Raw genomic sequence first — 13,325 nt, forward strand, 5'->3', positions numbered from 1 at the left:
ATATATATATATATATATATATATATGCTAGCATTTAAGAAATAGAGCAATAGCCATTGTAACCATATGATTTATAAGCTTCTTTAATAAACCTGTAACTGTTTAAGCTTTAACCTGACTCCTTCAGTTGCTGTAATAGAACCAAGCACAATTTAAAAGAACTTCAGCCGGTCATAAAGGAACAGACATAGGGAGAGCTTGGGCATTTGGATCTGTGTCACTCCCAGGTGACAAGATCCGTTGGGGCACCTTTTCAGCCTTTCCTAGGCTGCCCTCTGCGAAGGAACCCCTGTGTTCTAGCAGCTAAAATCTAAGGTGTAATAAACTCTTCCTATATAACGGGGCGTCTGCTGGCCACCCTCTGCGATGGGACCCCGGTCCTAGCAGTAAAGACACAGACATTAAACCTTTTCTCGGAAACATACACACACACACTGCCCTGACCGACGGCTGACAGTCTGTGTGCTGGAACACAGTCTAAAATTTACTATCCTATTAATAAAAGTGTTAAAACACCACTAAATTATGAAAATGTAGACAAAATCCATGCCACTGTCATGCCTAGATCTCCATTACTCTTCTATGATACTGATGTGGTTTTCACTAAAGGGTTGCATTCACTTTCTGTAGATACACTAAGTAGAATTGCCAAACAATGTGATGATTAAACAGTATTGTACTTTGAAATTTCACTTCGCAGTTGCAGTTCTGTAATACTACTTTTGTAAAACTTTTCATCTCCAACTACTTTACAAAGGAAGGCAAGTCTCCACAGTACAGAAAGATGAAAGATTCTACACAGAAGGTCATTAGCAAAACTGGAAACAAAACCTAGGTCTCCTGATTTCCAGTCAAATGCATTACCTAATGGGCTGCCTTCTGGGCAGACGGCATTGCTGAAAATATACCATTATCTTCACCACCACAATTAATTTGAATGCAGCTTCCTGACAAAAAACAGTTATTTTTCACATCAGAAACATCCTGTATAATTCCTTGAAAAGTCATACCTTTACAATGATAGCAATAGTTTTTGCGTCATACATAAGGTGCTTTTTTAAACACATGCTATAGATAAATCAAAGCTATACACAACTTTCTTTCCACACTCCAGGAAAAATAACTTAGGTTTGATAAAGTGCTAGTTAATAATCCATGGTGCTGCCTGCCCCCCCCCCCCCATCAGAGGCAGCAGCAGGGGGAGGTATGGTAGGGGAGGCTTTATGAAGCAACCCTTGTCCGTGGGGGGTCCCAGCAGGGAGCTGGGCCCTCCTGTGGACAGGTTGCTGGGCCCCCCTGTGGACAGGTTGCTGGACCTGGCATGATCCAGGACTGGGCAGTCCCAGCTCACACGGGTCCAGGACCGCTGCAGCTCTGCATTTTAAATTTAGTAAGAACCAACTGGCTCAATTAAAATACAGAGCTGCAGCAGAGATGCACTCGGCGCAAGCTGGCACTGAGGAATCCCGGCTTATGCTGGGTGTGGGACCGTTGCGGCTCTGCATTTTAAATGCAGTAAGAGCCACCTGGCTCAAACCGGTAAAGGAACTACCCCCACCGCAGCTCTGCGATTTAAATATAGTAGGAGCGGGGTGCACAGGCAACTCGGCTCTTACTACATTTAAACTGCAGGGCCACAATGGGGGTAGGTCCCAGACCAGTGCAAGCACCTTCCCTTATTGACTAATCATGTAGTCGATACAAATTGTATTGACTGCATGATTAGTCAATTACCTGCCTCTTAATATGCTTACTTCACTTATGAAACTATTGCTTGCTTTGGTAAGGACTGAGCCTATTGTTGAGGCAAAGTGTTAAACCCTCATTTATGTTTCCTAAAACTTTGTATGCTCAAGTTTAAAGCACTGCCATGACAGCTTTTTAATGCGACAGTGTGGTCAAGTTAAGAGGGCTGGCAGAGAGCGCTCTCAGGCTACATCTACACAGCAAGACAAAACTTGAATTTAGCTTCAAACTTTAGCTACATCACTTGTGTAGTTTAAGTTGAAATAGCTTAATTCGGCTTTTGGTGCTGTCTATGCAGCAGGCAGAACACTCTTCCTTCAACTTCCTTTAGTCCTGGTAAAAGGAAGGTTACAGGAGTCAAAGTAAGAAGTCCTCCAGCTGACCATTATTTCAAAATAATGGCTTGCAGTGTAGACAGTCTCTTTGTTATTTCAGAATAATGTCAGTTATTTTGAATAATGCTGCTATGTAGACATACCCTCACTAATCCACCTCCATTAGAGGAGTAGCTAACTGTGTAGGAAGCCTATTTACACTTGTGCTTTACTGCACTGTAACATGCTGTGCGTGTGAGAGTGTTTTTTCACACCCTGAGTGAGAAAGCTACAGCATAGTAACTTGCCACTGTAGACAACGGTTAAGACAAAGAGCTGTGTTAACAGATGACTACATTTTCTTGATGAACAAAACAAGGAAGAATGCTCTATATTGTGCTAAGACTAATTCCAGCCTGGAGCAAGAATCACAAAAATCAACAAGACAGTGATCTTATATATGAACTTTAGGGCTATGTCTACATAGGAGGGTTCTTGTGCAAGAATCTGCAGAGTGTTCAAACTGCCTGCCCCCTCTTGTGCAAGAAGATTTACAGTACAGCATGGTAAGAGAGGGCTTCTCATGCAAGAGCTACGATCTTTTCTAACAGGCGTAAGCTCTCTTGCGCAGGAGCTCTTGTGCAAGAGGGCAGTGTGGACGCTGGGCAGGGGTTTCTTGTGCAAGAGCCCTATGGCTAAAATGGCCATCACAGCTTTCTTGCACAAGAGAGCGGCCACACTGCAATGGATGCTCTTGCGCAAAAGCACATCTCGCACATGGCAGTGTGGACGTTTTCTTGCGCAAGACTTTTTGGAGAAGAACCCTTGCACTAGAAGTTCTTGCGCAAGAAGCCGCCAGTGTAGACATAGCCTAGATGTTTCCCTTCTTCAATGGCCCTCTTGCATCCCACGTAAGTTAACCACTTTTCTGGCCATTTTGTGTGGAGTGAGACAGATGCCTTACCCATTCTCACAAATAGTAGGTTAGGTGTTTAAGCCACCTGACTGCGGGAGATAGGTTCCTGGTTATGCGTCTTGTGTTTTTGCAGCCTGGAGTTGGGTCACTATTTCTGTGAGGAGGTTGGACTCAAGAAACACCCCTCATCAGCATCTCCCATTGGCTAGTTTACCTGAGTTGCCAAACTGACTGACTGTTGATCATATGCTAGAAGGCCTGCCTCTTCCCAGTCATTATTTAAGCATATAACTTAGGCTTTGTAGATCACAGTGTTGTTCCTGTAATTTCTAAGTGCCTCAAAGGCAAAGCTGAGCTTTGCAATACCCTTTTATGATCTGATCCTGAGCTACTTGGAGAGAAAGGTGCTGACAAATAGAGAAAATGCTAGAGTTAGACTACACTGTGTTACCAACACTGGTGATTTAATTGAGAGTTTTATCATGTTTGGTGTAAGTCTTAAAGCTTTAGCTACTGGAGTCATGAGAAAACATGAGAATCTACTTTAGACTAAAACCTGGAAGTAAGTTTCTAACTGTCATGGTTGCAGAGAAAAGCTGGACAATATAACTCAAGTGCATACCAAAAAGGTTCAATAGCCAGAAAATACATCATTATCTCTCACTGTTTATTATTTTCAAATCACATGGTTTTTCATCAAATCTCATATCTTGTGTGCCCGCCTCATGATATTTGAATGTTCCAGATTAGTAATACTGGCCTCTCTTCAGTTAAAAAGGGGATCAAATAAGGAACTGAACTCAGGGTACTGTCTAAAATGTAGTGAGAATTTATGAGAAAATACACAAAATGAAATATGTGACTACAATGGTGTCCTGACATTTGTGTTAGAATCAACTATACAAGATGTCAGCATGAATCAGATATACTACTAAGGTCCCTTCTGCTTTGCAAAAATGTTTCAACCGAATCAGACAACAGTGTTTCATTTAACTTTATGTGTTTCAGATTGTAGACAGTGCACTTGAACATTATTCCTTAACTAATTTTGAAGGCGAGTGTAATGAGGATCTTTAATGACAGTCATCTCTATCAATAAAACTAAACTTGAACAGCTTCAATACCTTTAGGAAAATGCTCTTGGTCTATCAATAGACAACTCCATTGATTATAAGGCCATCAACAAAGATCCACAACACAAAAAATATTTAGTGTTAACCATATATTTTGGAGTGTCCCCTGTCTAAGTTAATTGCATTCAATTGCATGCACTTTTAGAAGAGTTAAAACAAGTGTCTCAAGTCACAAAGTTTAACACAAACATTGACTATCAATTTGTGCATAACCTGCTAGACTTTTTTCACTTAACAGTTAATGTTCCAGCTCACTCCAAGACTTGATATTAGTGCTTTAGACTTTAATTACAGTAGGTCCTTACTAATTTAGAGACCACTAAATTTACTAATGTATGTAAGTGATATGTCAAAGTATATGGTCATTTGTCTTGCAAAAATAATTGAATCTAAATCATGAGATTTCCCTCTATAATATCTCCCATTAAATCTTTTCTGAGAAGTGGAGAGAAACCACTAGTTTTGCATGGAAGTATAAAGAATGTCATGTTACAAAGAGGAAGTGAAATTCACATTCAAAAGTTTAAATAATATTTTTTTTAAGAATCTGGCACACAATTTGTGCAACTTTCTACAATTTCAAAAAGGTAGTGATATATGTCAGTCCTTCTAGCAATATCAAATGCAGTTTCATCCAAGTTATTTTTTAGATTTGGTTTCAGATAACGATTCATCAGCAGAAGTTCAAGAGTTTCTTTACTCCCTTTGTTTCCTGCTGCAAGATGCAATGGTGTCAGCAGTCCATTTGTTTGAGCATTGATATCTGCACCATGCTGAAGTAAAAATGAAGCCACCTTTGTATTGTTCCACTTACATGCGCTATGTAGAGGAGTCCAGCCATCCACTGTCAGTGCATGGACATCTGCACCTTGGGCAATCAACTCACGCACAACATCTAAATGTCCACTGTAGGCAGCTCGATGGAGGGGAGTGTACTGATCTTCATCTTGGACATTAACAGGAGCTAGTTTTTGAGAAAGGAGCCTGTTCATTGTGCTAAGCTATGTAAGAAAGACAGACAGTTTAATGGAACCCTCACTCAATGAGATGCATAGCTTTTATTTCTACAATTTAGAGACAGCCTGATATGCAGTCAAAGGAAGTTTATAATATTTGTCTCAGGAAGAAGGTTGTACATAAACAATTTTTAAATTATACCAATTATTTTACTGTTGCTGTTTCTTTTGAAGACCAGACATGAACTCACTGGTACATAAAATGCATGTGTGAACATACACACGCAATAGATATGTAACAAGTATAATTAAATAAGGTAAATTTATAGTCTGTTGACTGTAGTGCATACAGGATAAAGTACCACTTAAAACAGGGGAGAGGAACTTCTTCTGGTCCGGGTCCACTCACCCACAGGAAAAAAAAAACAAAACAAAAAACAAAACAAAAAAAAAATCAAACAACAACAGTTGGAGGCTGCACACAAGTAAAGAGAAAAAAAATCACAAGACCATAAAACAAAACAAAAAACCCACCCCTCACTGACGTGGCCCCTGACTGAAGGAGAAAGAAACACCTCCACATTCCCCTTGCACACAGAGCTTCAGGTGGGGAAGCCCAACCTAGTAGATTTTGGGTCCTCCAACCCTGTGGGGGGTAGGGGCTGGAGCATGGGCTCCCCAATGCTATGGGGTACCCCTAAGCCTCAGAGGCAAGCTGGGGGCCTCATTTGCTGACTTGAAAGGCAAGTCAACTCTGTGGATTAGCTTGCAGGACCTGGCCCCAAATATTCCAGGTCCTGTTAGCTTGGCTCCCATTATGCTTTGCAAAATATGACAATTGTGGCTAAATTCTTAATTTTAAGCATAATCCAGGTAGATACCAATATAAGGTAATACAGTCAAAAATACTTTATATATAAAGTGGATCAACTTCTTCTTACCCGATTTTTTTCTGCTGCCCAAAGCAACAGTTTTTCTGGATTATTCTCCAATTTTTTTTCTTGCATTTGGAACCACTCCTCGCTTTTTTCCTCCTCATCTTCTTCTTCTTCAGACTCTCCGGACCAAAGACTCTGAGTTCCTATAGGAATTAGATGTCTGTGTGTCTCCAACAATTCAAGTTGGTTAAAGTTCTCAGTAAATTCCAGTAACTCTTCTCTGTCATCTTTTCTATTGTCTGTATTTTTCATGTCTGATTGTCGGCTTTCATCCATTTTTAGTTAGCAGCTGTAAATGCCAAATGTAAATAATTAAATATTTTTTTCTTTCTCACACAAATAAATTATCAAAAGATAAATAAAGTGCTATTCCAACAACAACACAATAAAACACTTTCTAAAAGCAACTTTAAGAATGACAGTTTTAAGTATTTTTTACCAATCTGGCTATGTAAACAGGAACTGGATTAGCTGCAATTAACATCTTTGCTGCCAAAACCCACGAGAAACAAAAGTGCTTGTACAGAAAAAGTATGACATCTATAAATGATATAGATTATATGGAGCAGCATTGAATATGCATTCTGCATAGTGTGCTTGGAATACCCAAGTGGATTAATATTTGCGTTTCCAGAATTAGTTTTTGTTTCTCTTTTGAGTTGTAGCAATAATGACTTATCTATACTTTTCCCCCAGAAGGATTCTGAGCCTGGGGTGGCTAAAGGTCCAGATGAAGGGAGAAAGAGGAAGAACATTGAGCATTTCATCTATAAAGCACCAATGCTAGTAGAGAAATTCATGACTGGGGCAGAAAGGAAGCTTTGGTGCCTCCACTACCTCCGTATAACAAGGAGTTTACCAATCTTTAAAATTCAAACAGAAGGGATGGATGCCTTTTTCTCCATTCTCTAATCTCTGAGTCACCTATCCCTTTTGGCTCCTGCTCCCAGGTTATAGCTGATGCACAGCTGACCTGCCAGCTAACATTGTAGTTAGCAGGGTAGCTGGTCTAATTCCACTTCCCCAAATTTCCTCTTGTTCTGATGATGCAAAACATCTCAGGTGCCAGGACACTGCGGCACCCATTCACAATGCCCTTTGAATGCCACCCAGGGTCTTAAGATTTGAAATGACCTGGCGTAGCCAGGACCTCAGGGTCACACGCCACCTGACAGCAGATTCAAATTGCTGATACCAGGGTCCGCTTACCAATTCCCCTGCGCCACTCTGGTAGCACCGAGACGAGCGCAGACCACCCACCGCCCCCTTCCCCCCCAGCCCTGCTTCCGAGCTGTGACTGCGCCCGGCCTGAGCTGCTACGGGGGCAAAAACCCTCGTCCTAGCCCCACGCCCAGCATGTTCCGCAGGGCGGGGCGGAGAGAAAGGGGCGGGGCTGGTTGGCGACGGTGCCACAGACGTCAGTCGCGCTCCTCCTCTACGTGAAAGCACACAGACGGAACCCAGCACACTTCCGGGTGCGCAGCTCCTCCCGGAAGTGGCCACAGCGCGGCCTGTGGGTGGTTCCAATCTGGCCAATGGCGTCCCGGCTTTGCCCTAGCCTAGAGGAGCGCAGGGTACGGTGCGCTGGTGGGCAGATATCGCGAGAGGATATTACTCCCTCCCCGCCCCTTCAGCGCTATGGAAACCGAAAGCGCGGCGAGGAGGCGCGGGGTGCTACCGCGGCGCTAGGCCTGCAGGGTGAGGCTGCGAGAGCGGGAGCGCGCTCTGCTGGTGCCTGCTCGTCACAGCCGGGGCTGCGGGGACAGCCGCTCCGCAGGGCGGGGCACTGGTGCAGAGGCGGCGGGAAGAGGCCCGCAGTGTCCTGGGTTGCCCCACCCCCGCCAGCTGCCTGGCATCGCTGACGCCTCCCTGCTCTGAGGGGAGGCAGCGCAGCGCGGTGTGTGCGCCCGGCTCTGCCGCCTCGTGCAGATACAAGCGCTGTTGGCCCGCTCACGTGGCGGGATTGAACGGGGGACTGCGGGCGCCACGGCTCTGGGCTGGGGGCTGTCACGCGGTGGGGCGGCAGTGCGGGGCCGTAGCGCGCGCGCCAGTGGGTTCCTCAGACACCTGGGTCCGCAGCGCTCAGTGCTCCCCCTTGCGCGGGAGGGAATGGCCGCTCGCTCCTTCCCGGCATCAGGTCTCCATGGGCCAGCTCTGGGCCTCTAAGGCCGTGCGCACGGGCTGTGCTTCCCCTCTGATTGCTTGCGGGCCGCTGCCAGCCGGGCCCCCCTCATTTGAGGAACTTTGGAAGCCCAAAGCCCTGTTTCTGGGGCAGCTTCTGAGCCGCTTTGGTGCCCAAGGGGCAGCAGTGGAGAATCGTCATGCCCCATATATTTGATTTCATTGTGTCTCAATGCAGTTGATTTTTTTTAAAAAAGTGTGATTTTATTAAATACAACTGGCTTTCTATATTTTTTTTAAAAAAAGAGCAAAACTATCAGTGCAAAACTGTGTAGGTGGCATGAACTCAATTTTATGTACTTCATTGTAATCCATTTGTATTCTTATATTTTAGGCACCATTATCTGTATTTGAAGCTAGAACTGACTATTCTGCCTTGTGTGACCCATCAAGCTCTCTTCAGAACTGCTCAGTAAGAAGTCCTAGCCACTTGGTGCCATTCTAAGTGCAGAGATGAGTCCCATCAACTCACTGTAAGCTTGTGTTTTTGTGTGTGTTTGTTTCCAGGCCCATAACCTCCCTGTGCAAAAAAAAGTTCTGTTCCATTTGCAAGAAAAAAGTCAAGTGGCCAAGCTATTCAGGTTAAAAAAAAATGAATTAAATGGTCTCAGGTAGAGTGACCAGATGTTCTGTCCTGGTGGCAGGGCAAAGCTGCAGCATGCAGGGCTAGCTTCTTCCCCCCTGCTAATCTGTTAGTGCAGCCTGTCCTGCATGCCTAATCTCAGTGCAGTCAGACGCCAGCTGGTAGCCAGTTACGTTTCGCCTCCGCTGTCCTATTGGCCCTTTACATGCTACCCTTCTTGCCTCTCCCTGCTTTGCCCTCCCCACCTCTCCAGCCCTGCTGCTCTTCCGTACCACTACCACCTCCTCCTCCCCCGGTCTCTGTGGGGCATGTCTCGTTCCCATTGCTGTGCAGAGCACCACTCATCTTACCAACAGCCTGTCTGACAAGCTCCTTCCTTTCCCCATTGCTTCTGGATGGGCTGGCACCCAAGGAAATCTGAAGACCCTGTGGTCCAGAACACTGACTGGGAGTAAACAAGCCCTGCATGTGCCAAAATCCCGTACAGCACTGGCACATGGAAGCCTCTCACGCCCCTTCTTCCCCCCTCATGTAAGAGATGTCTATGAGAGACTGTGTGTGAGATATCTCTCCCCATGCAAATCCTAAAGCTTTAAAGATAAAGTAAATAAGACTTAAATTACTACTCCTTTTTAACAGGGTCTCAGTCAACTTGATATTTGAACTCTTATATTACATAGTTCTGATCTCTTTCCATTGAACTCGTTTGAATATGAGTACTGATTGTATCTCTTTTAACTGGGACTCCCTGGTCCGGCATGGACCACGGATATTCCTGGACCACACTGTCCAGGAAGAGGGAGGTCTGGCGGTGGGGCAGGAGCACCGTAAGGAGCAATGGCAACTCAGACAGGAGCAGTATGTATGTGGGAGGGGAGAAGGGAGGATGGCCATCATGGCAGAGAGTTCTTGCTCCAGCGGAGCTCCCTGGCCCCGGTTGCTGGGGAGCTCTACCCTGGCTGCAGCTGTGGACCTCCTCGCCCCTGCCAGGGAGCTCTGGTCCTGTCCCTGGCTGCAAAGCTCTAGCAGCATTCTGGCTCCAGCAGCTAGGGAGCTCTCGCCCCAGCTGTGGAGCTCTGGCCTTGGCGCTCTGGCCCAGCAGTAGGGGGGCTGGAGAGAGTCCTAGGGGACTGAAGCAGCAGTGAGGGCAGGCTGGAGCCGTAACCCGGTGACAGTGCAGCCACAATGGGAGGAACCTTCTCTGTTCCGGCAAAACCCCTCTTTTGGGACCAGTCAGGTCCTGTGGGTGCCAGACCAGCGAGGTCCAACCTATAATTTTACTGAGTAGCCTATATTTAGCATAGGGAAGTATGGTCACCCTAGTTTCAGGTGTTTGCTCAGGCCATTTCTCTAAACCAATATTCGTGGTTTTATGAAGACTTTTTTTCCCCTTTAGGGTTAGATCCTTAAAAGGGATCCACAGGGTGCAGCCCCACATCTGCAAGGATCCATTTGCAGGATATATCCCATAACATCTTTTACTTACGGTAAATCTAGGTGTTGTTTGAAACAAATGTAGGTTAAACATTAAACATGAGACATTTGGTTTTTAAGTTCATGGTATCCTGTTAATGCTACAAAGTATAAATCTTTGTTGTAGACTGCTTGTGTCTTTGGTAAATTTTGGTACAATGGTTTATTGTACTAAAGACTGGAAATAGCTGAATTCAGAATACAGGTTTTTTATTTTTTTAATTAAATTTAGGAATGAAGAAGATACCTTCAAAATCTTGGTTGCTACTGACATTCACCTTGGGTACTTGGAGAAGGATCCTGTGCGTGGAAATGATACATTTGTAACTTTTGATGAAATTTTGAGACATGCTCAACAAAAAGAAGTAAGCAGTCTTAAACATTTTGGAAAATAAGGCACTGAGACTGTACTTTGGATGCTTTCCAGAAAATATGAGGAAGGTTGGCTTCAGTCCTGTGTCTAGATCTTGTGGAGCCCCTTAAAGATTGCAAGATTGGGCCCTTGTTCTGAAGTCACCTCCCCCGCCCCGGCGTCTGGACTCCCTGCTGTGCCTGGGCATCCTGTCGGGGCGGTTGCCTGTGAGCAGCTGGCGCACCGCTGGTATGCCGTCTCCGGCGCTGCTCAGCTCCCGGGCTGCGGCACGCCTGGCACTGCGGCTCCACCCACTGCCCCGAGAGCCGCCAGGAAAGCTCCAGAGTGTGGGGTGCCTCTGCCCTGTCACAGATATACTTACTCATTTACTCTAATAAATTAGTTTTAAAGAAATTGGGGTAGAACACTTGTAAAATATTGTTGGGATCTTCTTTATCATTGATTTTTTTAAGAACATCTGTGATATTGCTTTGCAAAGAATTGTATGTTTTTTGTTGTCATGGTTTTGTCTTTTTGCAAATTGTGCTTTTTAATTTTTCTGAATAACTGCTAGATTGTAAAATAAGATTAAATTAATTTAACTACAAATATTTTCGGTTTTACTTGTTTTAAAGTCTATAATTATGGTATTAACTTTAAAGACCTGGTAAGAAATTTAATATACTGAAAACTAAAATTAATGTTTTACAATAGCATGTAGAGAATTGCTTTTAAGATAAAACACAATGCCATTTGACTGTAACAAATCTCTTGATCTGTGCAGGTAGATTTTATTTTATTAGGTGGGGATCTTTTTCATGAAAATAAACCTTCCAGAAAAACACTACACACCTGCATTGAATTATTAAGAAAATACTGCATGGGTGATCGTCCTGTACAATTTGAAATTTTGAGTGACCAGTCAGTCAATTTTGGTTTTAGCAAGTAAGTATATTTACAGTGATGAAGTGCCTATGTTGTACATTTGCTCATTAGACACTAGAAACAGTAAGCTGCCAGTGGAGTAGAGGTAAGAGTCTGGTCCTGTAAACTGCTTATTGGCAGACCTCTATAAGTCAGTGGATTTCTGTGCACTTTCAGTAGTCCACAGAGCAGCTTGCAGCATCAGCTCTTGAGTCTATTTTCTGACCATTTCAGACTTGTTAAAAATTCTTAAGAACTTTGTTACCATCTTTGGATGACTTGTCTAATTTATTATTATTGCATATAATATGTAGGCCCAGTATTTGAAACTTAATGTAAGAATGCTCATTTGAACAGTCACCAAATACAATAGTACTGCTTGTTAGAGAGAGGAGTGATTTTGATCAAAGTATTTGTAGGATTGGGCCTCCATAATCCTAGCTAGGCTTTTGAGTTTTTAGAACTAAAGGATTCTAACATCATAAATTAAACACATTGCTCAGTGTTTTGAGGACAGAAATCAAATGTGAATATGTTGAAAAGGTGTTTTGTTGGTTTTGTTTTGTTTTTAATAATGCAGAATATATCAAACAAGTTTTCAACTAAGGATCTCAATTATTGCTTAAAATGTTAACCAGTTAAATGTTAACCAATCAGCATCACCCGGGGTAACCAGTTACCCTACTTTCAACCTTAAGTACAACAAGTGTGTACCAAGTGTACGCTGTGATGCAGTACATTCCACACTTCAATATTTATCCAAATTTATGTAGTGTCTTGCTTCCTCTAAAGCCTTGCCCACTGCCTAACTATCTTAGCTACATGTATGAACTCCAACTTCAGAATCTGAGCACCTTTACTCTTATAAATATACCAAGCAATCATGTCTGCCAGTCAAGACCTGCTCCCCGCCCTGGAGCCAGTCCCTCCCTGCTTTTGCGAGCGAAAGCAGTGTTGATATCCCCATTTCACATGTAGGAAATTGTAGTACAGAAGTTCTGGCTCATAGACTCATAGACTTTAAGGTCAGAAGGGACCATTATGATCATCTAGTCTGACCCCCTGCACAGTGCAGGCCACAGAATCTAACCCACCCCTCTTAGAATAATCCTCTCACCTATATCTCAGATATTGAAGCCTTCAAATACTTTGAAGGCCCCAACATGCAGAGAGTCCTCCAGCTGTGATCTTTGCCCAATGCTACAGAGGAAGGCAAAAAACCTCCAGGGCCTCTGCCAATCTACCCTGGAGGAAAATTCCTTCCCGACCCCAAATATGGCAATCAGCTAAACCCTGAGCATGTGGGCAAGACTCACCAAAGGTATTTAGGCACCATGATTTCAATGGCAGTTAAGGTCCTAAATACCTTTTGAGGTTCTGGGCCTAAGTGACTTGCCAAGGTCACCCAGGAAGTTTTATGATGCAGTAGGAACTTGACCTCATGTCTCTCAAATCTAAACTGTTGCCTTTCAACCACTGTCCTTCCTCTCTTAGTCCCTTTTTAATATAGGTGAAGTGAAATCTCATTTAGTAATCACCTGCTTGAGAATCTTGCTGAATGTGTCTTTATTAATGTTCATAAAATGTCTTAATATGTAATAAAGTTTATGTATCAGTTACAATTATTTTGATAAGAAAAAACTGTATGACATATTCTGTGTATGCAAACAGCTTGTAAAGAAACGTAAAACTTTTTTTCTATTCAGATTTCCATGGGTGAACTATCAGGATGGGAATCTCAACGTTTGTATTCCAGTTTTTAGTATTCATGGCAATCATGATGATCCCACGGGGGTAATTATTTTAGTG

At 43.6% G+C, this 13,325-nt stretch overlaps 2 protein-coding genes across 6 annotated transcripts in view; one reads left to right on the plus strand and one right to left on the minus strand.

Moving 5' to 3' along the window:
* Positions 1-160: 160 nt before the first annotated feature.
* ANKRD49 (ankyrin repeat domain 49) lies at positions 161-7,452 on the minus strand. Its single transcript, XM_006134409.5, has 3 exons — positions 7,213-7,452; positions 6,007-6,292; positions 161-5,110 (listed from the first exon to the last, which is right to left on the minus strand). The coding sequence occupies exons 2-3, from the start codon at positions 6,277-6,279 to the stop codon at positions 4,649-4,651; spliced, it is 735 nt and encodes a 244-aa protein (XP_006134471.2). The 5' UTR covers positions 6,280-6,292; positions 7,213-7,452; the 3' UTR covers positions 161-4,648.
* Positions 7,453-7,562: 110 nt separating this feature from the next.
* Positions 7,563-13,325, plus strand: part of MRE11 (MRE11 double strand break repair nuclease) — a 56,317-nt gene continuing 50,554 nt past the window's right edge. For 3 of the 5 annotated variants that reach the window (XM_075919364.2, XM_075919365.2, XM_075919366.2), the window contains exons 1-5: positions 7,563-7,701; positions 8,519-8,657; positions 10,473-10,605; positions 11,377-11,537; positions 13,223-13,310. In XM_075919364.2, the coding sequence (XP_075775479.2) occupies positions 8,638-8,657; positions 10,473-10,605; positions 11,377-11,537; positions 13,223-13,310 (402 nt within the window). In that variant the 5' untranslated portion in view covers positions 7,563-7,701; positions 8,519-8,637. Of the gene's footprint in view, positions 7,702-7,743; positions 7,901-7,922; positions 8,658-10,472; positions 10,606-11,376; positions 11,538-13,222; positions 13,311-13,325 lie in introns of those variants that run through there. The other 2 variants (XM_006134410.5, XM_025190354.3) reach the window with 2 other exon arrangements.

The sequence above is a fragment of the Pelodiscus sinensis genome, chromosome 1 (assembly GCF_052426305.1).
Source record: "Pelodiscus sinensis isolate ZL-2025 chromosome 1, ASM5242630v1, whole genome shotgun sequence".
NCBI classification, from domain to species: Eukaryota; Metazoa; Chordata; order Testudines; family Trionychidae; genus Pelodiscus; species Pelodiscus sinensis.

Coding starts and splice junctions, on each gene's coding strand:
- ANKRD49 (XM_006134409.5), bottom strand. CDS start 6,279: ATGGATGAAAGCCGACAATCAGACATGAAAAATACAGACAATAGAAAA. Junction 5,111..6,006: donor GGGCAGCAGAAAAAAATCGG/GTAAGAAGAAGT, acceptor TTTCTTACATAG/CTTAGCACAATGAACAGGCT.